This window comes from Rhineura floridana, chromosome 6, assembly GCF_030035675.1.
Source record: "Rhineura floridana isolate rRhiFlo1 chromosome 6, rRhiFlo1.hap2, whole genome shotgun sequence".
NCBI lineage: Eukaryota > Metazoa > Chordata > Lepidosauria > Squamata > Rhineuridae > Rhineura > Rhineura floridana.
Genome location: NC_084485.1, coordinates 75,319,550 through 75,345,447, shown reverse-complemented (window position 1 = coordinate 75,345,447; position 25,898 = coordinate 75,319,550). Strand labels below are relative to the sequence as shown.

At 41.4% G+C, this 25,898-nt stretch overlaps 1 protein-coding gene across 8 annotated transcripts in view; it reads left to right on the top strand.

Annotated features, from left to right (window-relative positions):
- Window positions 1-25,898, top strand: part of MTCH1 (mitochondrial carrier 1) — a 48,024-nt gene that overhangs the window by 4,762 nt on the left and 17,364 nt on the right. For 7 of the 8 annotated variants that reach the window (XR_009763509.1, XR_009763505.1, XR_009763506.1 and 4 more), the window contains exons 4-12: window positions 1,430-1,507; window positions 2,615-2,672; window positions 3,826-3,877; window positions 5,747-5,806; window positions 8,093-8,186; window positions 9,789-9,836; window positions 10,781-10,848; window positions 11,488-11,563; window positions 22,168-22,275. Coding sequence is in view for 1 of the 8 variants with exons in the window: in XM_061632468.1 (XP_061488452.1) it covers window positions 1,430-1,507; window positions 2,615-2,672; window positions 3,826-3,877; window positions 5,747-5,806; window positions 8,093-8,186; window positions 9,789-9,836; window positions 10,781-10,848; window positions 11,488-11,563; window positions 13,976-14,047 (606 nt within the window). In the remaining 7 variants the exon portion in view is untranslated. Of the gene's footprint in view, window positions 1-1,429; window positions 1,508-2,614; window positions 2,673-3,825; window positions 3,878-5,746; window positions 5,807-8,092; window positions 8,187-9,788; window positions 9,837-10,780; window positions 10,849-11,487; window positions 11,564-13,975; window positions 14,844-22,167; window positions 22,276-25,898 lie in introns of those variants that run through there. The other variant, XM_061632468.1, reaches the window with a different exon arrangement.

Genomic DNA, 25,898 nt, shown 5'->3' with positions numbered 1-25,898 from the left:
GAAGGGAGTGTGCTTCAAGAACAGCAGCCACCACCATTCTGGTTATGGTAAATGGCCTCTTTCCTTCAACCAGAGGCAATAAATCCTTTAATAGAACCTGAGGTACTGAGCTGCAAGAGCAGCAGCAACAGTAAATGGAACCCCTCTAAGCATATATTTTAACTTCTCCCTTTTTTATTCTGTGAACAATTTCCTGAATCCTCAGCAGTTTTTTTTATTACAGACATACACTGATGGCCCTCTTGGACCATATTTTAAATTGATTGATTATTAAGTCACCATCAGGCTGCTTTAGGAATGTCTGAATGCCTTCAACCTTACTAAAATAATGAGGTGCTGATCCTCTCTTAGTGACCTTCTATTTCCTGTGAAAGCCTGTATGTTTGACGCTTCTTGGCCTGTTCAGCCTTTGACAGTGGGGCTGTTGATTTCATGTTTCTAATAGCTGGTGACAGCTCCTCATTAAGGATGGGAGGAGTGCTGCTCTGTCTCCTGCCAAGATGAGTTGGCTACCATCCACTCCACCTCCTCCTGCTGTGCACAGGAAAGCTCCAGAAGCGCAACACTGCCTGATTCAGCTGTATAGTTCAGGAGTGTATGCAGGCAGCCGCTTCCCTCCCTTGTATTCCTTGCTTGGAAGGGGGAAGAGAGGCTCATTCATACTTCTTCAGTGCTTTCGGGTCTAGCTTTCCTCTCACTGCTGTTGCTGCTTTAGACACAGGGTGTTAAGCAGGAGGCACATACATGCTTCGAAGCTGGGAGTTTTCAAATGGACAGCAGGTTCCTTCTCCATTTCTGTGAAGCAGAAAGAGTGTGCGGTCCTCCCTCCCTGCTTACACAAATAATGTGGGGAGAGGGGAAGGAAGTTGGGGAAGGGCCGTAGGTTAGTGGTAGAGCACATGCATTGTGTGCAGAAGGTCACAGGTTCATTCCCTGGGATCTCCAGGTATGATTGGAAAAGATCCTTGACTGAAAAACACTGGAACTGCAGCCAGTCAATGTAGACACTGATCTAGATGAGCTAATGATTTGACTTGGGACAAGACAAGTTCCGATGTTCTTGCTGAGGAAAGGCAAAGCAATGATGGGAGTGGTTGCTTGCATTCAAATCCCTGTCCAACCATGTAGCTCACTGGGTGGTCTTGGGCAAATCACTGCCTTTCATCCTAATCTACTTCATGAGGTTGTTATGAATATGGAATGAGTAATCCCTCCTCATGTATGCCCCCCTGAGCTCTTTGGAGGAAAGACAAATTTACTGGTATGATAACCTTTCTCCCATCCTTGTCCAGCTATATTATGTGGGGAATAGAGGACCTTGGGAGTACCGCTGTTAGGAAAGCTTCAATGATGCATCAGTTGTCGTTGCTCATCGTGGCAAAGTCTCTGAAGGGAGATGAGTTTAATCTCTTTGAATTTTGTCTTTTAGGCCTTTCCTTTGGAGGATGTGGAGCATGTTTCAAACAAGGATGATGTGAAAACTTCCCTCAGGAAAGTGGCAAAAGAGGTGGAACCTGCCAAGCAGTTTTTCTTTTACCTAGTGCTTGAAAGGAAGAACTCTGTTTTGTAGCTTTACACTTTAATAAATCTAGGAAGCTTAATATGCTTGATTTCTCCACAACCCTTTCCCCAACTTTCTGTAGGGACAAACTTAGTTGTGAGAGAGCGGGAAAACCTGTACGAGTGGTATGAAATTATGGACAAAATATTTTCTCCTACTGGGCTATTCTAAAATTAAATAAACATACATAATGTATAGCTGAATATAGATAATCATGAAGCTACTAAATATGGATGATTATCAGAAAAATGCAAAAGTGGAATCAGTCTAATTTCCTACGTTTTTGGCTCTTCGGGCGTTCAAGAAATTAAAAAAATAAAATAAATGGATTGAATCCAATCAAATCATTGCACATGCAGAACAACTTCCATGAGCACAACGGAACTTCCCACACCACCTCCAAATCTGCTTTGCAGAGGAGAAGAGAGGGACTTTGTCTTGCACTCACAGTAGTTATTCTGCACTCATAGTGATTTAGTTGCAGTGCACAAATAATGTTAAGTTCACACAGCAGAACTTCCCCTTCCTCCCCTTGTGTGACCCCAAAGTCTGCTCCCAAGAATCCCCCAATGCTCTGGAGCAGATTTTGAGGGTGTGCCAGGGAGAAGAGGGAGACCTTCTATTGCATAAGCAGAATGGCAGTGTTGGATACAACCCAATGATTTTTGAAAAATGACACAATGTAAAGAGTACATAAAACCTGAAAATTATCCTCCAACATATTTGAGGCTTGGAAAGTTTCAAAGAAAACAAATGTTTGCCTTCAGACTTAACTCATCATACATCTGCAGCCTGGGTATACAAACAGTGTTCCCTTCACTTCTAACTACAGCAGCTTCACAGTCTCTCTTACTTGAATGATCTGGGGATACGTTTACAATAGAAATTGCTGCCTCCTTTGTAGTCCAGCAGATTTTTTAAAAAAATGTTAAAACTAAGATACTTAAAGTAATCTGTTTCCCTACCTAGTCCTGCTGATGGCGGGATCAGTTGTAGTCAAGCCATTTCTCAGATGGTGGTTCACACTGGGTTCTGTTTTATATACTTTCTCAGACTTCCCATGAGATGATGATACAGTGTGTATCCCGGGTTATCTCTCATCCGCTTCATGGTGAGTTGTGTGATCTGTCTTTTGGTCCCTTTCTCTGCTTGAATGTTGATTTTGAAGGTAAAAGAACAAACCTTTGTTTGGTCTCTTGAAGGCCATTGCTTCAAACAAGATTGGGAAAGATATTCCCAATCTTGATGGAGTCTGATCTTGAGTCAGTCAAGTTTGAGATGCTCTTACTTGCTAAAGAAAACAATTGTCCTTTAAAACTTGTATAGCAAGAAATGTAATACTATCACTAATGACTGCTGTAGTAATTGGTAACTCTTCTGAACACTCTATAAATTTAGCTTGACATAGAAATACAGCAGACTGGTGCATTTTCTATTTCTTGGCCTTTGGGTCCTAAAAAGGTAAAGGTGTCCCCGCACTCATAGTGCGAGTCGTTTGCGACTCTTAGGGTGACGTCTTGCGATGTTTACTTGGCAGACCGTATATATGGGGTGGGATTGCCAGTTCCTTCCCCGGCCTTTCTTTACCCCCCAGCATATGCCGGGTACTCATTTTACCAACCACGGATGGATGGAAGGCTGAGTGGACCTCGACCCCTTTTACCGGAGATTCGACTTCCTCCTTCCATTGGAATTGAACTCCGGCCGTGAGCAGAGCTTTCGGCTGTGTTACCACTGCTTACCACTCTGCGCTACAGAGGATCTTTTGGGTCCTACTGTTTATCAAAAAAAATGTATGTACACAACAGTGAAAGATTCTGTCTCACTGAAGAAACTTTTATGCATCTGACAGAATGGCTTCTAACCCAGGGGTGGCAAACATGTGGCCCTCCAGTTGTTGTTGGACTCCAGTTCTCATCAGCCTCAGCTGACATGGTGAACGGTCAGGGATGATGGGAGTTGCAGTCCAGCAACATCTGGGGGGCTGTGGGTTTCCCATCCCTGCTCTAATTGGTAAAATCTTATGCACAATTTACTCGTTAGCATTTAAGGAGCCATAAGACACTCTAGTATTTTGTCCTTGTTTTTCTGCTGCTTCAGAGGTATGCATTTCTATGTCTTTTAAGCATCATGAATTGAGAATTGTTAGATACCATGGTGGCCTTTGGGGGCTGGATTTCATGCTTCATGTACTGCTTGATAGAGCTGTATCAAATGATATGGATTGCACCTGCAGTCACTTACGTCTTTTTCCCCCCTTGCAGTAATTTCCATGCGCTGTATGGTCCAGTTCGTAGGACGGGAAGTGAAATACAGGTGAGATTGTTTTGGCAATTTAGAGTTGGATCAGAGCATGATAGCAAAAGAATCTTGCATGTAGTATTTACTCAATGTAAACAGAGGAGCTTCAGTGTTAACACAGTTCCTCCCCCTTCTCTTTGGCATATCTGTTTTCCCTTTAGATTTTTATGTGTTTCAGCCTCTTCTGTTTCCAACAAAAGGGGGCAAAACACCAGTACAATATTCAGCAATTCTGCTGGTGCACACACATACACACTCGCTCACTCTTATGTGCTGCCTTCTGTGGCATAGCCCACCCAGAACACAATGAATACAATGCTCTAAAATCAAAACTAGCTTTGTGCTAGCTAAAACTGTCAGACTAATAAATCAATTGAAGAGCTATACAGTGTGTATCATAACTAAGAAGAATTCCTCTAGGGGAAGGTAGCTTGAAAAAGATGGGTTTAAAAAATCCATTTAATAATTGGCAGCATAGAGGCCATGTGGAGGTAGTTCCACAGCCTGAGAGACACCACAGAAGAGGCCTTGTGCGCCATACCCACCGATCAGATTGACTTAAATTGCCAGCACAGAAGGCTTTCCACAAATCTGAAGTAGTGGAAAGAAGTTGTCAACACTAAACACAATCCCACCCACGTGTTGGAGCAAGATTTATTTATACTTACTATAAAAAGAAGTCCCAGGAGCACTGTCCTTTGGACAGCTCAGAAGTAAAGCGATAAGAACACAATATCAGTTTTGCAGTTTGCTGGCGGACTTCTTGTCCTGCGTTGTCATTAGAGATCCAGGTGTCGTCTGTGGCTGAGAGCACCTTTCATCAGCTTCAGCTGGTAACAGCTGCGGCCATGCCTGAATAAAGATAGCTTTGTCACTGTTAGCTCCTGTTAAGATTATTGCAGTGTGTTATATGTGTGGCTGCCTTTGAAAATGGTCAAGAAACAACAGTTGGTACAAAATAGGGCTATAAGGTAAGCTGGGACTGGGTAATTTGATTGTATTAATGACAGTGCTTTATAAGATACACTGGCTCCCAGTCTGTTTCTGGGCCCAATTCAAAGTGCTGGTCTTAACATTCCAAAGCCCTTAATGGCTTGGGACAAGGATATTTGAAAGATTGCCTTCTCTCACATAGAGCTACCTGAAGTTTGATACCTTCTTCAGAGACCTTGCTGTAGGTGTCTGTACCAAGCAGAGTGAGGTGGGTAGCTACCAATAGGAGAGGGCTTTCTCTGTGGTCCCACCTCAGTTGTGGGATATCCTTCTGGGAGAGGCTGGCTTGGTGCCTGTTTATGGTCATTTTGTCTGCAGGTCAAGACTTTTTATTTTTTCCATGCCTTTGGAGAATCTGTGATTTTTAGTCTGAATGGCACAGTTGATGTGCAATTAATTTGTTTTGATTCCTTTCTCCTAGACATTTTATGCTGCAGACTGTTCTCTTATGTTGGTGATGGGAGGAGAGAGAGTGAGATTCCAGGGGGGTGGGGTAGTTTGATGGGGGCTGCATGCTGGCAGTGGGTGGAACTGAAGCCATCTGTGGGTAGGGCCAGAGCCTTTTCCTCCCTTCCTTCCACACAATTTTTTCTTTCACTTTTCCTCCCTGCGTAGCCAGCTCCTGGAGAGGGACAGATTAATCTTGCCCAGAGGTCTGAACTGACTCTTTGCTGATGGCTTTGAAATTAGGCCAAGGGTTTCAGGTTGCCCACCTCTGTAGTTGAATGATAACACTAGTTAGAATATTGAATTTTCAATTGGGTGCTTCCAAGGAAAGGTAGATTATAATTCTCCTGCTGAATATTACTGGTAGCAGTTGCAAAAATGTACTGCCAACTAAAGAGTGGCATGAGAGTGCTTCCCTGAGTCTCAACTTTCCTTTCTCAACAGGGGTGTGTTTAGTTCCATTGGGACAATTTGGAAAGAAGAAGGACTGTTGGGGTTCTTTGTGTACGTGAGTTCTATCTGAATTCCTAGCAACCGTCATTAAATCTGAAACCTGCTGGTTGTAGTTTTGATCAGATATTGCACGTTGGGCAGGCTTTTATTCAAAACAGTAATCTGTCAGATTACTGTTCCCACTGCTTATAGTTCAGTTTAGCAAAGTTTATCAGACAGTACCTCAGATGCTTTGGTGCCAAACTGGAGATTTCTCTGGAACTTTCGTATACGTAGCAAAGAGGAATCCTGACAAACTGCAAGACATCATGATTGGGCAGTAGTGTCTCCTGTACATCACATAAAATAGACAAGAGCAAATAACTTGTGGCTTCATTGGCTATACCTCAGCCTTGGAATTCCTCCCTGCATAAAGTCGCAGCCTGAGGCTTTTTGGGGAAGGAGTGCAAGACTATTTAAGCAACAATAATTACTAGGACTAGCTCAATGAAAACAGCAATAAGGAGATTAGCAGATCTTATTTTATCTGATTTCTTTTTAATCAGCACCAAGGTTTCTAAAATGCATCTGTGCAGTTACTATTTAAATGGCATGTAAAATGAGTGAGTGATTTCCTTTTGAGTTCAGAGCTGGAGGGTAGGAATTTCTGTATTAGGCTAGGGACAGGGACAAATTCTACATTTTCTGGTCACTCTTGGTAGATTTTTGTTCTAATTTGATCTTTAAAACAAAACTAAAACATTGAATTATTGATGGTGATTCCATTTTAAATAGCTACAGAACACATATGCACTTCAGCATAACATCAGCTTGCTTTATAAAGTCACTCATGAATTTAGCCATGTTCATGTGAATGAAAAGCATCTAGTAAAATAAGTAGTCTACTTTTACCTACAAAAGGGGGGAAACTAGAGCAGGAGGAACAGGACTATAAAAGGCATCAAGGGGATAACAATCACCTAAATAGTTGAAGCAAGGACAGTAAACTCTGGGATTGGCACAGGATGTGTCACCCATTGTATTCTGCATAGACTCATAGATTTAGAAGGGGCCTTAGAGGTCATCTAGTGCACCCCCCTGCTCAATGCAAGATCTGTTACACAGGATGCAACTACAGCATCCCTGGGAGTTGGCCATCCATCCTCTGCTTAAATACCTCCTGCAAAAAAGAACCCACCACCTTCCAAGCACCTTATTCCACTCTCATACAGCTCTTACCAACAGGATGTTTCTCCTAATATTTAGCTGAAATCTGCCTCCCTGTACCTTCCACCTAATGGTTCCACCTGGTCTTGCCCTCTGGATCAAAAAAGAGCAAGTCTCCTCCCATTTTCTGCCCTTCAGATATTTGAAGATTGTTATCGTGTCTCTTCATCTTTTCTCCCAGCTAAACATATCTGGCTCTTTCTGCATTTTCCATAGGATTCAGTTTCCAGACCTTTCATCATCCTGGTTGCCCTCCTCTGGACATATTCTAGTTTGTTATGTCCTTCAAATGTTGCTCCTAGAACTGCAGATCACTTTTTCTTTTTTCAGCAGCAGCACTTTCCGCTTGTGATCCACTATGATACCTAGATTCTCCTTACATCTACTGCAGCCTAGCCATGACTCTCCTATCCTATACTTATGCCTTTAATTTTTTTGTACCTAAATGGGTGGTGCTTACTACCACATAGGTGGCACCTATTATATATTTGGTAGCAGCAGCAGTTAGTAAGGGGCTAGAGTGAGGCATTCCAAGAACATGGCTTCCAGTCAGTGTGGACATCTAGAAGCTTTTTTGGTTTATAAAATGTTTCATTCTGTTCCTACTATAGTTGAATACAGGCAAGCATATACAAAGTGGTATTCTTCCCACCCTGTGGAAGGATGCTATAGCAGCTGGCTGTACTCTGCCACACTGGTTATATGTATGGGATGGTAAGTTACCTGCCACTTGATAAAGGATTGTCTGCTTTCATGGATTAATTTGATCATTCACATTTTGATTGTTTCTTACTCCAAAACACAGAAGTGGGGAACCTGTGTCCTGCAGATGTTGCTGGATTGCAACTCCCATCTTCCCTGGCTGTTGGCCATGCCGGCTGGGGCTTATGGGAACTGGAATCCCGACAACATCTGGAGGGCCACACAGGAGCCACTCCTGACTTAGTGCCTTGAAAATGCAGAACACCTGCATTTGTTTCAACTCTTCTCTGCTCAAGGCACCATAGAGACTATACAAACCTGGGGAACCTTGTTTCGTTCAAATGTATTGTAGGTATGATTGCCTTCACTCCCCAGACCTGAGGTTACTTCAAGTCTTTTTTCATCCATTTTTTCTTTTTGGTTTTTCAGAGGTTTAGTTCCTCATATCCTAGGTGATGTTATTTTTCTATGGTGCTGCAACCTTCTGGCTCACTTTATCAACACCTATGCAGTGGATGACAATGTGAGTGGTGGCCTTTCTGATCCTTTGGGTGGGTTGTTGGTTTACAGCGGCACTGAGAAAAAGGTAGATCAGGATTTATAGAGCTCTGGATGATTGCAGTATATCAGCAAGGATACCACCCCACATTAGATTGCTGAAAAAGAATGCGTAGGAGAAAACCGCGAGTGGCTTTTTGTGTGGAAGGAATTCTAAGCTTGGTGTTGATAGTAATCATAAATTCCTGGACTGAGCATGTGCTCAAAGGCACCCTGTTCTTTAATTCATAGCATATTTATTTTATTTATTATTAAATTTATATCCCAGCTTTCCTCCCAAAGAGAGCCCAGGGCGACAAACAAGAAGTGATAAAACACTAAAAAACATATTTTTAAAAAACGTTAAACAAAGCATCTTAAAAATAATTACAATACAGATGAAGACTGGGATAAAGTATCTACTCAAAAGGCTTGTTGAAAGAGGAAGGGCTTCAGTAGGCACCAAAAAGACAACAGAGACAGTACCTGTCTAATATTTAAAGGGAGGGAATTCCAAAGGATAGGTGCCACTACACTTAAGGCCTGATTCCTATGTTGTGCAGAATGGATCTTGTGATGAGATGGTATCTGCAGGAGATCCTCACTTGCAGAGCACATATGTCTGCCTAGATGAGCCGCCATTTTGCTCCTGGCTCCACTTGATAGATCTCAAGGTTTTAGTTAAAAAAAAAAAAAAGTTCCCATAAGCCTGAAGTCTACCCACCCGTGGTTTAAGGACTACCACTGATACCCGTATCACAGAAACATATGGGTCAAAAGAACCTAGGAGGCTTGTTAATAGCTGAAATAAAACATGTTAGATTTTGGTAACAAAAGTGTGGAGGAAGAAATAGGAAGCCTTTCAGAACTCATTTGGCCCTGGTTGAAGCCCCCAGTGTAAATTGAAGGGGGAGGGGTCTCATCTATGAGTGAGGTCTCTCTCTCATATGGCTTTAAGTAGCTGACAGTTGTAACCAGAAAAAACATTTTTTCTTAATACTGTTGTGCTTTGCTGTAAACATCACAAGCTTGAGTCCTCACCATCTAGCAGTTAGGAAGTGCCCTTTGCCACATTCTAGCCAACTTTGTCCTGTGCATGTAGCATCTCTTAAGCATTGTTGCTTCCCCACACTCACTTTTTGCCTAGTTTGCAGTAAGCTCATTTGGTCTAAGGAAATATTAAAGCACTCAAACCTATTTCCTGGAGCTGCTTGTTAATATGGCTCACAAAGTCTGTTCCCCTTTGGGAGTGAGATCCAATATTAAGCCAGGTGGCGTGGGACCAAAAGTTCCTTCCATGGAAGGGAAACTGGGAGTCCTATAATTATCTAATGACTCAGTGGTCTTGGCCTTCCTCTTGGAATTGTAATTACAATGTTTTCAGTTTAGCAGGTGTCCCTTGTCAGTCTAAAACCGTTGCTACCTGTGCCGACTCAGATATAGGTTAAATTATAGCTCTGGCTAGACCTCTGCCAAACATTCAAAGAAACGTTCTGCATCGGCATATTGATTTCTGGTGATATTTCTGTATTCACTCAATGTGTGTGATGGTCTGGGCCTCAAGACACCCCTAATCTCTTCTTTTCAGTTCAATCAGGCCTCTGTGATACGGAGCTACACCAAATTTGTGATGGGGGTATGTAAACAATTCCACCTGTTGGGAAATTGCCTGACATATGGCTGTGTGCTTGTTCTTCTCTGTCTTTTACTGTTCTAAGGAAATCGGCGTGCACCCATGTATGACTTGGTATAAGCACTGAGTAGCAGCAAGTGGGAGCTTCAGGTCCCAGGGTGTTTGAACTGCTGGTTTATGATACCTTGGCTTAAAGCAATAATTGGCAGCCTTTTTGGCAAGTGTGCCACACGTCTGGTCCAAAGTATGAAATAGTACCACAGTGAGTAGATTTGACTCGCTGCCATATACAGATTCACTGAGCCACCACCTTTTGCTCTAGCATGCCACTGGTTATGATACTCATGGCTACTCCTGACTTGGAAGCTCTTGGTTTTATAAAAGGGGTAATTGCTTGACTTTTTAAAATCTGACCTGCTTGCAGTGAGTTAGGTTAGGTGAAAGAGAGGTCTTCTGAAGACAACAGCTCTCAGGAATTACAGCTTGTAGTGGCCTAGCGTTCATGTTCTCCCCAGAATTGCTGGTCAATCTAGATTCACCTTGTGCTTGAGAAACTTCTGTATTGCCAAACCAGAGCCGAATAAATCCATGATTAATAAAGTGCAACATGTCAGTGGAGAACCAGCTATTGTTATAACTTATCCTTCATGCATATGGTCGCTCTCCTTGTGTAATTTTTAACAGACATGTGGCTCTGCTGTTAAGGATCTTACATCTTTTAGCTGTGGTTTTTTCTGCCAGTTAACATATCTGGGACCTGTTATGTTGCTTTCCTACACAACTGACGGTTAACCTGCCACTGGTGAAGATCTCTCTGTCTCTACCTGCATGCTGAAAACATGCTGGTCCTTCCTAGTTTTCATCTTGTTGCATGAAGCTTTTTTCTTGACTTTTTGGTCTTACATCTCAGTATAGAAGGGAATCTCTTAGATTTGTCTTTGTTTCAGATTGCTGTGAGCATGCTGACATACCCTTTTCTTCTTGTGGGAGATCTCATGGCAGTGAACAACTGTGGGTATGTGATTTTTACCACCAAACATTATCAACTTAAGTGAAAACGTACTGAATTGCTTCCTGCTTGACAGAGCTACTTGTTCTACACCTAGTTTCCTGTAGTAAAGATATTAAGCTGTACATATACACACAGAAAACATAAACAATTGCTCCCTTACATCCACGCACATACCCAAAGCGATGGAGGGACTGTAGGCTGCTGCATTTGATGTGCACTGAAGGAACCAGGAGGAAGAGAAGTGCTTGGCTGTGTGTGTGTGGAAATAGCCCACAGTTATTTTTGCCAGCCAGTGTGCATTTTTAGCTCTATAATCATGAACAGTCTCTGTGTCTCTCTCAAGTTTATGAATGTCCTTGAATGTCCAAGGCCGTGAAAGGAGATGGAGGTAGTCAATGACTTCTTATTCTAGCTTTTGTAAAATATCTGCAGTTAGAGCACTGAGATGGTTTGTTTTGCAGTTGCATATTGCCATCTTTCTAGAGCACAGTCTGTATATATTTGCTTCAGTGGTACATTGAATAAATGAGAGCATCTAGAGGCATGCTTGTTCCTGTTTATGCCTTGTTTCCTTGTTTCTCCCCCCCCCTCAATAGTGTGTTCTCTGTGTTCTCCTCTGTGACAACTCTCTTTGCTGTATAGGTTACTTGCTGGCCTCCCTCCATACGCCCCTGTGTTTTCCACTTGGATTCAGTGTTGGAGACACCTCAGTGCCCAGGTGAGCAGCAGTGTGAGGTGGGTTGAGCCAGAGACAGTAAAACCACAGTTCCTGGCCATTTCTGCTGTACTGATGGATGGCAGAAGTTTGTTTCTTTCCTTCTATGAGTGTATGAATCTTAATTTCTGGCAAACTTGCCTTTGCAAGTTCAGCAACAGAAAAGGCAAAAGATTACCTCTGCCTGTCCTTCATTTTTATTTTTTATAATCTCTAAGATCTGCTACAGACTTTAATGGCAATAAGGATAATCTTCCAAATACAGGCTATTACTAGTTGATTTGCAGTGTTCTTTGCTACTGCAGTATATTATACAGGATTTTCCTAAACGTGTGTAAAAAAAAGAGACAAGTGAGGACCTGTGTGTATATGGGGTGGGGGGTGGGGATCAACATTTTGTATTGTGCTCCCACTTTTTTGTTGCTCCATCCAACACTCTTGTTTACTATACAAAATAAGAACACTGTTCTTTTAAGCATTGCTTTCCAATTCTGCCTTTGTTGATTACACTCTGCATATCTCTTTCACGCATTTTTTTTATAAACATGACTTTTTTAACCCTTGCTGTTCCTCTTTTCTCTAAAACTGTTCTTTCTTCTTGGTCTTCTCTGGTTGTGTATTTTTTCCCAATTTTATCCACCTCTTAAATCCACTTTTTTCAACGTTCTCTTTACTTAAATTTGTCTGCCATTTTTTAATTTGAATGCTTGTTTTGTTTCTCTCAACAATCTACAAACTCTTTGGGATATATTATCAAATGACAGCTTGATTCACACGGCTGTGGTTGGGCAGGTGGAACTATGCACATTTGAGTCCTCTTTCCTCTCTCCTTCCCCTGCTGGGTGCTGAGGCTGAGCAAAATGCTTACTTCACTTGAGCATTGGGCTTAGCCTCTCCATCACACCCTGATAGTATATTGTGGCTGAGTGGAATGTGAGCATAACCCCTCCTGCCCATCCATGAATTTTCCCATGCAAATCTCCACATCCCACCCCTCCAACATGATTTAGAGACCCGCTCCAGCCCCCACACTTAACCCATTTTGATGCCAAGTGCATCCACATGTGGGACATCCATTTTACTCATAGGTAGACAGACTTTCTTTTTTGAAATGCTTATTCCCAGCCCTTCCAACGCATTTGCACTGATCAGGGTTTTTTCTGCCAATGAAAAACAAATGAATCCCATAAAAGAAATAAACAGCAGCATAAAAATGGAAATGAGCTTAGTAGATGAAAACATTCTTAAAATGAGGGTTTTCCACACAGTAGAGATGAGAGAGATACTTGCATGCTGAAGGTTGCTGGATTACCCATGTGAGTGGAAATGTGGTAAAAGTTTGGTTTGGGTTTTTTCTTTGCAACTGGCCAAGTTTCACTGCATGATGAGAGATTTGCTATGCAGCTGCCATTTTGCAAAATGGTAAAATCTACTAAACTATCTTGTGTTGCTTTTCTCTTCCAACTGCTAAATTCTCTCATATGAGGGTACAAGTTCATAACTTCTGTTAAAGGCTGAAGAGCATCCTCTGCTCACTTGTAGGGATTCATTCTTGTGCTTATTTGAAAGAATGAGACAGAAATAGGGGCAGTGACTTTTTAAAACTTACGATGACATCTGTCAATGAACTTTGAGTCAATCTACCTTTGAGCTTCACAGATTTGCACTTAAAGCACAGCAAAGGCTTGGGGATGGTTTTATGTCTGGTTCAAATGTAACTGGATGTGACACTTTGGGGAGGCGTTTAATGCAAAGTCCCAGCTGCGAGCATAGTTGCTGGTTTTATGCAAAACCTAAAAAAAATACTGTTGAGAATGAAGCATAACACAGTTTGTCTGGTTTCTGGTCACTTTAACTGTCTGACTTCTTGGTAACTTAATGTCATTCATGAATAATAGCTTAAAAGTGCTAAGGTTTTGTTGCTGCTTAAGGACAACTCAGAGTCTTACAAGCGTCTAAACATCCCCCAATGGGTATTTTACTGGTCGCCCTTGAGGCCTAAGGAGGCTTCATTTCGAATCTGACAAACCAGTTCAGAAAGGAAATCTGGGTACAACAGGATTGAAACTTCATATTAGCTGAGGATGAATTTGGTTTTGACATGAACAGCTTCAACATCTCAGTGCAATTGGCATGCTTGTCTTGTACGTCTTTCTCTGGCTAACATAATGCAGTCACATCACATCTGAATCCATTGGAAGTTGCAGTTTTATCCTCCATTTAGCCACATGGGTCCTTGCATTGTTATGCCATCCCTGCTGCTCAGCTTGGGCTTCAGCATAGAGCATCCTGGTGTGACCGACACACATTATCATTGCAGCACTTGCTCTTGCTGCCAGCAAGAAGCTGCTGCTACTCAGAGGTACATCTCAATAGCCAAGTTCCCATAACCTTCTCCTCTTCTCTTCTTCCTAGGGGCAGCTCTTCAGAGGCTCCAGCCTGCTTTTTCGTAGAGCATCCACACCAGCAACATTTCTTATTGATTAATCTCATCTGGGAGAAAGAGGCCAACCTTGACTCTTGTAGAAGAAACACTAAAAGCTTGCTTTGACATTTCCTTTTAATTTTGAAGTCAAAGGTGAAAGAGCAAGACCATCTTCTCCCCAGCAAATTGGTCTGGCTTCCTAACTGCACCAGGGTTGCCAGCTGATTTTGCCAGGGGGGGAAGCTTTTCAGTGTCAGTCAAGCCCAATGTCAAAAGGGACAGTCATATTGAAGAAAGGTTATACCTTCTGAAAGCTTGATGTGCACATACCACTCTGGGATCATGACACAATCTTGTTGACATTTTTCCCTGTGCTGCCTACACCAGATGAAACTTCAGTTGGTTGCAGTCTCTCTTCCTTGTTGCCATCATTAGACAGACAGGAGGAGTTAGCTCTGTCAGCTTTGACTTCTGCCTCATCAGCTAGTCTATATGTTAAACCCCATTTATTTTGGACTATCTTCGATAAATATTCAGTAGGGCCATAGAAAACTAAGTAGCATACTGATCAATTCCTAACACTGGCATGTATTATCCCTAATCTTGTTTTACCATAATATCTCTTTGTCTTCCACCACCTGGATTTTTCTGGGGAATGTTCTCTGATGTTGAATATCTAACACATATGTTAAGCAATTTTATCTGGGTTGTGAACAACCCATGTTCCTGAGCACTTGAAGGGGGTGTTGAACACAAAGAGGGGCTATGTATTTCCTAAGGGGACATAACTACGAGTATTTTAAGACTGAGCTGAGTGTCTCTCACTAATTTGATGTTTAAACCAGAATCTGTGTAGTGTTTGGTGAAGAAATGGATAATACTAATAGAGGTTGGAATTCAAAGGGCCATGTGTGGAATACCACATATATACTGAGGCTCTTCTGTCACTCATAAAGCAAGGGGACCTTTTGGGGTGGGATTCCTTGGAGTACAAGGGGATGCAGCCAGCGGCTGAATAATGGCCAAAGTAAGGTAGCTTGTTAGCAAAAAGATGAAATGTTCTCTCTGGAACACAAAAGGGACTGTGCTGACCTGTATGTGAATAAACTTGTCATACTTGCTGTTCTAAGCCTGTTTCCCCAGTTCAGCTGTGCTGTGCACTTTCAGATGATACTGTGCAACATCAGCTGCTGTTTTAAGAGCTGGTAGCTTTGTTGTGTAGAATGGCTGTTGTGCATCAGCTGTCATAGCTAAGGCTACCTTTTATCTTGTGAACTGTGTACTCATGGGGCCATCGTTAGCTTTTCTAATTGCTGCTTGAGAAGATTGTGTGAGCTAGCTCTGGTTAGCATGAAGGTTTTCTTTAGATTTAAGGTTCAGTTCCCACAGTCAAGTAAGTGGCTGTCCTGAAGCAACTTTACCACAAGCATGGCTGGTAGTTCAGCCCACATCTTATGTGTTCCCCACTTCAGCAACTTTGCATGGCAAATATTAGGAAATTATCTTCCTGGCAAAGCATCTACTTTACCAACAATTCTGTCCTGTCTACCAAACCCATGTTCTTACCACACCTCTTTAGTCTTGTGAATTGGTCATAAGCTGAGGCAAGGGTAGAACAAATAGTCGATGAATGCGGTTGTCCAGATAGCTTTAGCTCTATCTTTAAACTACTAGGTCATGTATGTCACAACAGTATAACAAAAATCCATTTATTTGTGAATTGTACTAATACAGTGTTTATTTCAACAAGGAAGGTAGTTGGAACATTTGACTCAGCTTCTTAATTTATTACACACACACACGTAGTATGAATAGGGTTTGTCATTGGCAAACTAAGTGAAGAGGGAATGAAAATTATCAACCGCTTGTGCAGTAATAGTGTTGGAGGCATTCTCTTAGTAGATTGTGATCAAGGTTTACATGTACGCACTAAGACCAGTTTTGTTTCCATCTAGTGCTACTATAAATAGAAAGGCTTTCCCAATTCCAATTGTTGTGGTGTTAGTTTTTTGTAGTATGTGAGTGTGTGTATGTGTTGCTCAGTAATTCCAAATACATTTGTGTGAGCTTCAGCAGAGCCTGGAATGCTTTCTGGGTCAGAAGCAAGTGCATTAATTTTGCAATGTTGTCATACAGTGACTGCCTTGTGATTTCTTCCTGTGCGTTCTTGGGAGCCCGAGAAAAGCCTGGCCTTGGTCTCTTGCATCCAAGGCATTGCAGGAATTCCTCAAAGGAGGAATGGGGGCATTTTTCTTCTGAACTGGTGTTTCAAGACTTTTACTTTCCAAACATTGTCATTTGAACAGATATTTGTCTTGTTGTTTCAAATATGTTGTCCTGTATAACATATTTGTACATGTATTAGACGAAATCTACTGTGGAGACTCTTGTGGTATCTAGAATGATAGCTGCCACTTACCCCTTGGACCTAGCCATAATTTTGACGCATTTACCTTTACCATAAATCTGCATGGTCTTGTCTTTATAACTGTTGATTTTACTTTGAAATAAAATTGTGAAAAATGACTTCTCTTAAGCTTCTTCAGTATTACCCGACAGTCTGTAAATCTCAGTCTTTTAATTTGTTTTTAAATCTAACAGTATTCAAAAAACCATTGTTGGTATGTACTCAGTCTCCTTCCATCTTACCCACACTGAGAATGTAGAGTTCAGGCTCAGTCAGATGAATGACACTTGAATGAAATGTTCACTCTTCACAATATTGCTGTCTGAAGGCATGCCAAACACTGGTATGTTTTTCAATAAGTCCCTTTTTACATCTCTAGCTTTCTTATTCATGCCCTATTCAGATGGCTCCTTCCCTTCTACCATTAGATATCACACCTGATAGGTACTGTTCTTGGTTGACAACAGATGTATAGCAATACCTAGCCAGGACAGAATAGGACAGACAACTTCTCAGATGATAGAGCAAATCTTTCTTAGATTCCTTTCTAGTTAATTTGGTGTTTTCTTCAAAGTATTTTGTATTTTGCAAGACAGTAAACTGAAAATACTTAATTTGTTGGCTCCATTGCAACCCTATTATAAAAATATGGATGACTTTGCTCAGACCGGGTAGGTTCCCATTTTTTATTGGTGGTAATATATGTTGCTGGTCCATTCTTGTACTATACCTTTAGTAGTTAGCTGCTTAAATTCTCAAATGGAGATGACTGAGCTCAGCTTTGATGGCATGGCTGCGTTATAGTTCCAGAAAAAAGCCACTGTTTTAGCCAAATGGGCAAATTGCAGCATAAATTCCTTCAAGGGAGGGCTGTTCATGCCATAAAGACAGAGTGAGAACTGGTGTAGTGTAGCATCCCAATCCTATGGCATATTTAAAAATGTAAATGTACTGCCTTCAAGTCGATTCCGACTTATGGCGACCCTATGAACAGGGTTTTCATGAGGCTGAGAGGCAGTGACTGGCCCAAGGTCACCCAGTGAGCTTCCTGGCTGTGTGGGGATTTGAACCCTGGTCTCCCAGGTCGTAGTCCAACACCTTAACCAGTACACCACACTAGGTGTCATGGCATATTTACTCAGAACTAATTACCACCAAATAGGAGTGCATAAGATTGCAGTCTAAGAATGTGAGCTTGTAAGTCTCCAGTTCAGATCTTGCTTCCATCAGAAACTCATTCTTTTTTTAGCTTTGATTTTAATTTTATCTTGGGGGTCACGCAGGCCTATACTTTTTAGGGTCACTGTAAATTTGCAGATATAATATATGTGAAAGGTTTATGGTATACTCCAGTGTTGTATAAATGCAGACTTGTTTATAAATTTCTTGGGAATATTGCACTTTGTTAAGATTAGATTATGCTAATCTACCTTTAAGCTATATGTGTGCATCAGGGCCAGTAAAAGCCACAGTTACCTTCCATTTGAAGAATACAGATACAGGTGATAATTGATTTTCACTTGGCACCTTAGGCATATTTTCAAATTTCTACCCTCAAGTCTTATTTTAGCCTTTTATTTCTCAAGAGCAGGGATATGTTTTGGTCAGTAATTGCCTTCTTAAATATTCCATTATGAAAAGTTGCTGCCTCATTCATGAGAGTCCCTTTGCTACCATGTTGCCTTATCTGCAAATTGTGTGCTGATTCAGCTAGGGTGTATCCAACAAAGTCATCCTGTTCCCGCAAGGACTTCCACCTGCACGATGGGTCTTCCTGTCCCTCCCCATGTGCCACAGCAAATCTGTTCTGGAGGTTCTCCCAACCTTTTGGAGCAGTTTTGAAGGAGGGGTACAAAGAGATGCAGAAGTTCCTTTATGCAGGCAGAAGTCATTGTGCTAACAGGACAACTTTGTTGGATACAACCCCTAATATAGGGGTTCTCAAACTGGTCCGTGAGCTTCATTCAGGTGGTACACAGCATGTATAAAGTTACAATTTAAAATCATACAGCACCTAGCCCAGCACATTACAACTGCTACAGCAGACAGAAAAATCATTAGGTCCACCAAAACCCTAAGTAATTTTCAAGTGGTCCATGGAAAAAAAAGTTTGGGGACCACTCTCCTAGTCTGTAGTCATGTTTTTTGTTAATGAGTTTTAAATGTTAAGTTGAAAATCTTCTATGGTTGAAATTCCAGTTTGTAGAAGACAATAGGGAAGGCCTGCAAGTTGATGGTGGAGCACGTGGTTTGATCCTGGTTCAGTCCTTAGCATCTCCACAGGAGTCTTTTCCAACCCCGCTCATGTTCCTATATATCAGGAATAGGTAACCTGTGGCCCTCCAGATGTGTGTGGGCTACATCTCCCATCATCTCTGACCACTGGCCATATTGACTGAGGTTGATGGGAATTGTAGTCCAGGAACATCCCGAGTGCTACAGGTTGCTCACCCATATTTCTCCAGATTATTGTTAGTGGCATTTTTTTGGACTCCATAGTCTGCAGTACTGAGGCATCCTCTTTTCGCTAGGTCTTGTGTATGGCAACTTGTAACTATAGTTCAGTTTCTATCTTCCAAGAGATCTGCTGAACAATATGTATTAGATCAGCTGGGCATTTGGCTTCTGGCAGTGGGTTTGCTATACAACTGACCACTAGAGTATTAAAATAAGACAACAGATGTTGTGACAGGTGTTGAGCCAATGTCATTTTTCATCCAGTGTTAAAGGTGCTAAATTCCCTGCTGTTTTATGTAGAGCAAGCTTTGCTTTCTCCAGTGATATGGTGAGCAGATTCTGTAGCACTGTATTGATCACACACATAGGGGGTGTTTGTTTCAGGATCCTATCTTATGAGGTATAATAGGTTTCTATGCTCTTGTCATACTACAGTGCACTACCAAGAATTTGGAAAATAGCCCGGAAAAGGCCTTTCTGTCTGGATCAGCACTGCATCAGTTCACTGTTGTTGTTTTTTAAAAAAAGCCAGCTATGCACTGACGGCAGACAAGTGCGGGCTTTTCAGGTTTAAGGGGGTTTGAAGTACTAAAATAATAAATCAGATCCACTGAAAGAGATCACACTGAGTCTGCTCTTAAACTTGATTCCTCTAGCCAGTAACATGCCACCCGTCTCCTATTTTTAATTTGGTAGCCCAGTTTTGAGTCTTGAGAGGGATGGCTCCTTAACCAAAATTTTCTCGTTTACTGGGGAGGAAACTAAAGGAGAGCATGGCTTTACCCCTTCCAAGTTAGCAAACTGCCCTGTAGAGCACGTGTACCTTAATGTTCCTGTTGTACAATTTTTTCTTCTTTCCTTGTTTCTGTTCCCATCCATTTTCACAGCCTTCCACAGTCCACCCCTAGGGACAACCCCTCCTCTCCTCCCCTTTTACATCTGCTTCCTTCCCCTTTTATATCTGGTTCTGGCAGCCACTTCCGTCTGGCGACTCTGAGTGCATGGCATCTTGTCTTGAACAGCAAATGGCTTCCCTCTCCCCCCCCTCCCCAAGCATAATGTAGAGCTGCTGTTTTCCAGGAAGCTACAGCTAAGAACATTCACGGCTTGTGTAGATGGCTTGCAGTTCTTTTGTTAACAAAAATCACGAGTCCAAGGAAAGGAGGTTCCTGGATCATCTCCAGTTCATATGCTGGCCTTAAGGACATAGCTAAATAAAGTTGCAAAAAGGCTCTGTAGGGGATTTTACTTGCTCTTAAAAAGTCAAGCAAATGGATTGGTTCACTTAACTATTTCAAGTCACATGGGCATCCATATCGTCAGACCCCCTTTGGTGGCTTTAGATGACCCCTTAACAGTATTTGCATAGATAAGCTTATCAGCAGTGAGCATTTGTCCCAGTAAGAGATACTGTTGCCACATGGAGGAAAGACTGCTGAAGATCATAGCCAATGTGATATATATCTCAAGTGAGCAGCTATCATCATAATTACAAGAACCATGCAAAAAAGACAGACATGGGTAGATTTGTTTTGAAACTTAGTTCTCAGATAAAAGCTGAAATTTGCCCAAATCTCAAATGTTAGCATTTATCAATTGAATGTGAAATGTTTACCCTAAAAGTCAAGCACTTCACGAAAAGATGCCGGTATGTGTATTGTGGTTTCTTTTGTTGCGGCAGGTGTTTAATATAAACCACTCTTAAGCTGTCACCATTGTCAGGTATTGCCATCAGTTGCCAAATACCATTGCAAGCCTGTTGTAGCTGCAGTGCAGAAAGCAAAACAGAGGATAGTCCCTGGTCACAGGCTCATGGTTAGAACCAGTTGGGCCTGCCTTGCTCCCCAGACACAGGGTGCAATATGCAACTCTGTAGGATCAGTCTGGTTCTTTTCACTTTCAGAGTATATCTACCATAGCTTTGGGTGGCTGTGATGCTAAAAAGTGTGTGTTACATAGTTTTGGAGATCAACTACCTTCTCTATTTTAAATCCCTGTAATAGTTATCAAACACCATTGTGCATAGTAGTGGCAAACTCATTCTCTGAATGCCAGTCTTTATTTGGTCAAAACATGATCATTATGTGATCAAAATACTATCCTCATGCACAAGAGGTAAATAGTAGCGGACTTGGGGAAAACCTCAACAAAATTTTAAAAAGAAAATGTAAAGGGAGGACCCCAAAGCCAGGTAAGGACTAAGCCTGCCCAGTGGCCACAGAACACCGTTGGAAAAATCTAAAAAAGGGGGGGGATAGAACGGACAGCGAGCCAGCTGGGAAGCAGCACACAGAGTGGGAGCATTCCACATTGCAACATTGTGTTGTAGGTCCCAATTGTCAAATGCTAAATTGTCACTGTCAAAATATTGAAATCAAATATCATGAGATGTCAAACACTGCTTACACATGTTTGGCAAACACTTGAATATTCAGAACATACCTGGCATGTTCTTTAGCATCAAACTTTTGACAGAGGAAAAATTTGGGGAGCAGTTTTCAGCTGAAGACTAATTTCTTTTGCTCTAAAGCTACATTGTAAGCCAGGGGAGCAAACCTGGTGCCTTCCAGATGATGAGAGTTGTAGTCGAAAACATGTGGAGGGCAACAAGTTTGGGACGGCAACTAGAGCAAAAGAGACAACATTTCAGCTCCTTGTGCTCGCACTGCTCTAAGGTATGGTGGAGGTGCATCCTGCGCTCTAAACTATGGAGGCTGTTCTACACCCAGCACTGGAGTGTGGGGGGCATGACTAAGGATGACGCACTGCCCTGTGCTAAACAGACAAGCCATTCTTGAGGCTGTGGAACACGCCCTTGGCCCAGAGCGATAGGAATGTTTACTTTTCTCTGCTCTTGTTGTACTGTGCCAGAGCAGGCAGCACGTAGACAAGACAACAGATCCCAGCTAGAGGGGGTGGGGTCAGGCCTCACATCCCCAGTGAGCAGCTTGAAGGTCACAGCTGGCTTTGAAATGAAAGAGAGTGTGCAGAGGCAGACAGCTGGATAGGCTGCTGTCCTATAGGATCTCTCTTGGAGCTGGGAATTATAAAGCAGGTAATAGGTATTTCAGGCCAGTGCGAATGTCAAGTAGGGATGGGTGGATCTGTCAACTGAGGATTCTTCATATTTTTCAGATCTTAAATTTGGTTATCCATATTTCTACACCCATTTGTACTTTTAAGTCATGAAAATTCATCTGCATTTTGGTAGTTTTTAGTGCAACGTTCTCCTAATATACACATTTTTGTAATAATAATAATGCATTTTGTATGTTTTTTTACTAATAGGTGCATTTTTTTCTACATGCTTTTCCCTAGAATGCATTTTTGTACACATTACTTGGCTGGAGAATTGCATTGCAACATTCAGAGAAGTGCAAATTTCGAAGGATGGCTGTGTTTTGATTCTCATATTGTGCAAATTAGGTAGGTTCATCTTTAAATGCAAACTGAATTAATGTACTCTCCATCCTTAATGTTGAATTATTAGTAATAGGAAGTTTGGGCAAAAAGCAACATGTGGTAAGGTCTTATGTCTGTTTACTCAAAAGTAAAGCCTGCCCTGTTCCATGAGGCTTACTTCCTAATAAGTGAGCTTGTTCTGACATTTTATATCTTACTATTCAGCAAGGATTCTGAAGAATGGCTTACTGAAAGAAAGAAAAAATGCATATCAAAACTTGATACAACAATAAAACAACATCAGTAGTAACTCAGCAGAGAAAAATACAAACTGAATAAACTTAAAATTGGCAAATTGAAAAAGCCCAGGGAAATACAAAAGTCTTCACCTGGACTCTCTATTCTAGGGCCAGGATGCTATAACTGAAATGGTTCTACCCTGATCACTACTCACTTAACCTCCAAGGGCAGAGGGGCAGTAAGGAGAAAAGCTTCTAAGTGTGACTTTACATGACAGATTCATGTGATAGTAGGTAGTCCTTAAGGTGCCCAGATCCGAAGCTGTTTAGAACTTTTGACCAGTACTTTGAACTGTTGTCCAAGAAAAGCTAGGAGCTAATATAGTTGTAAAGTGAGATTATTATTAATTAATTTATATACTGCTTATATGCCAAAATGTGTCCCATGCAACCAGTCACTTACACAGATGCTATGTCTTGAACCAGTTGCCATTTCTTCGGAGACAGCCCTACATACAACACATGACAATAATCCAAATGGACAGTTACCAAAGCAAGAATAACTGGCCACAATACAGTTTAGGAGTTCAGCCTAAATCTTATAGAAGTAGCTAGCAGGGAAAACCAGTATAAATAAGGGGGACATGGCAGCCAGCTGTGTTCATTGCCTGGAATGTAGAATAACTAGGTGCAAAGACAGGTGATCCAAACGTTAGAGGGCCCAAGTCTCAGCAGAGAATAGTGGCAGGGATCTAAAACAGTAACTAGTGATGAGAGAGAGGTCAGAAAGTGCAGTTATAAATTGGCTTTCCTCCCGCTATTATTTGTTTCAATGACATCCCAGACTATGCAAAATACTTGGGGAGCAGATGACAAATGCAGGAGGCAAGAAACTCTGTCAACATGATGCTGTAAGTTAGCTACTGGTCAGCTCTTCTTTATAGTTTTCTTGCTGGTTTTTGTTGCAGCAGTATACAAAACTATATCACAAATTGCTTGCATTACAAACAGCAAAACATCTTCTCCCTTTAGAAAAAAGAATAGGGGCATCATAAATTAATGATTGATAACAGCATAAAAAAGAAGGTAACACATAGCAGTGAGATCAGGCAGGAACTGAGCTGAGTGAGAAACGTTGCATCCAGATTTTCTGAGGAGCAATATGAGCCACTTAACCCTTGCCACAACTGTGGCAGCGGTGATCCAACAGTCTTTTTAATGATTTTTGCCAGTCATTTTAATGATTGTTTTGTAGTATCTTTAAATGTTTTTATGTTGTACACTGCCCTAATGTTTTGCAAGAGGGTGGTGTATAAATATTTTTATACATAAATTGGCAGCTAGGGGAATTGTCTTGTTACTCCATTTGTTTCCATTATTAAATAATTAATTTCATCATTCATTGACTAAGATCACACTTGTTATGTGATTCATTCATTTAAGTGTATTTGTTTTCATTATTGAACTTGTGGAGGAGAGGTGGTGGTGGTGGTAGCGGCTCATTGCCCAGGTTTTGGTGACCACCATTTCCTCCCCCCCAAAAGTTGGATGTTTCTTTTTTCCATGACATTCTGGGTAGGAAAATGGTATCCATGACACAAAAATGAGAATATCCATGAATGGATACCATCCCACCCCCTGGTTTGTCCTGGAGAGGTTCAACATCCAGGGCATTCTGGGAAAATAAAATGGTGGCTGCCAAAAGGTTCCTGGTAAAATCAGTGAGAGAAAGGTTAAATAAAAATCCAGAATGTGTCATGAATAGATACAAATGGGTTTACAAAAACAAACATATTTGTGTCATAATGAAAGTGAACTGAATAAGCCCCATTTGGTTCAATTTTTCATTCATTACAAACAAAGGCACAAACCTATCAGCAGTGGAATGACTATACAGGTATGATGGAGGAGAGTGGAAGAAGAGTTTACAAAAGACATTTGGACATGAGCAGAGAAGGTTATTTTGTATACAACTTATCCCTCTCAGTTTGGGGTTATGTATATTTTGATGTCAATAAAAAAATTAAAAATTTAAGGGGAAAAAAACAAAAAAGATATGTGTTCATTTCCCCCCCCCCCTTACTGCAAACACTTGTCCCAGTCTTGCAGACTTCAAGGGAGATATGAAATTGACTTAAATCAGATTACAAACAACTTCTGGCCCTTTGATTTTACTCATAAAGGAAATTTTACATTTCTTTGTTAAAAAAAAAAGCTGTGTATCCATCCTTTGGCATACTGAAACAATTACATCTATATTTTGAAAGATAGCTTTCCAAAATTTCTCTAGGTATTCCTAGATTAGGGTGATGGTATTCTTCATGACTATATAGTCCAATGATATAGGCCACATTGCTGGGAATCTCTACATCTTTTTTTAGGTGCTGTTTGATGATGAGAGATCATGGTGGCCCACAAAAAATGAATATGCGTACTATGGGGCAGTAAGAGATTTGAGTCTTTATCGTCTGTGTTCTGCTCTCCTGGCTTCTTTTTTTTCACCTGCCCAAGATTGATGTGGAAGGTTTGAAGTGCTAATTTGTAGTGATTAGCACCTCATTCTCACAGTACCTCTCCTCTTCAAGAACAGCAGCCTTGCTGTCTGTCGGGAGATGTTACTAACTCATGCTCTGACTGCATGGTCTTAAATTGTATTTTGTTGTATGTTTCAACGTGTGGCTTGTAAATCGCTTTGGGAAGAATTTTTCTTGAAAAGCTATACGCAAAAATATTAAACAAATACATTTAAATGCTCCCTCACTATGGACTAGCTGAAAGCCAAGTTCCAAGTTCCATAAATGTCTGAATTGCCAGTCGGAAATTCCACCAGTGACCCCCCTAGTTTCCCCTCTGTTGACCTGGTACCATATTAAGACTTTAGGGTTGTTAGAATTTCATCACAATGAAATCTGCAGGGAGGAATTTCAACAGGAGTGACAGCGGGTGTAGGGGATGCTTTTGCACTTGGTAGTAGGGATGTTTGAAATATTTGATCTTTGCTAATTCTGATACGAACTGACCTGATCTGCACCTCCCAAACTAATGTGAGAACTGGAACATAGTTTTCTTTCGATTTTAGGAACATAGGAACCTGTCTTATACTGAGTCACGCTATTGGTCCATCTAGCTCAGTACTGTCTACACTGATTGGCAGTGGCTCTCCAGGATTTCAGGCAGGCAGTGTCCCCCAGCCCTACCTGGAGATGTCAGGGATTAAGTCTCCTGGGACTTTTTGCATGCAAAGCAGATACTCTACCACTGAGCTAAAGTCCTTCCCCTTCCCCAAATTTTGTGATGCAACTCCCAGCTCAAAATGCATTTTAAACTGTATATTAAATTATATAGAAGTGTGTAGTTTGAGAGGAGATGTGTTTAGAAGTATGTGTATTGTGCAGAAATATGTCCATA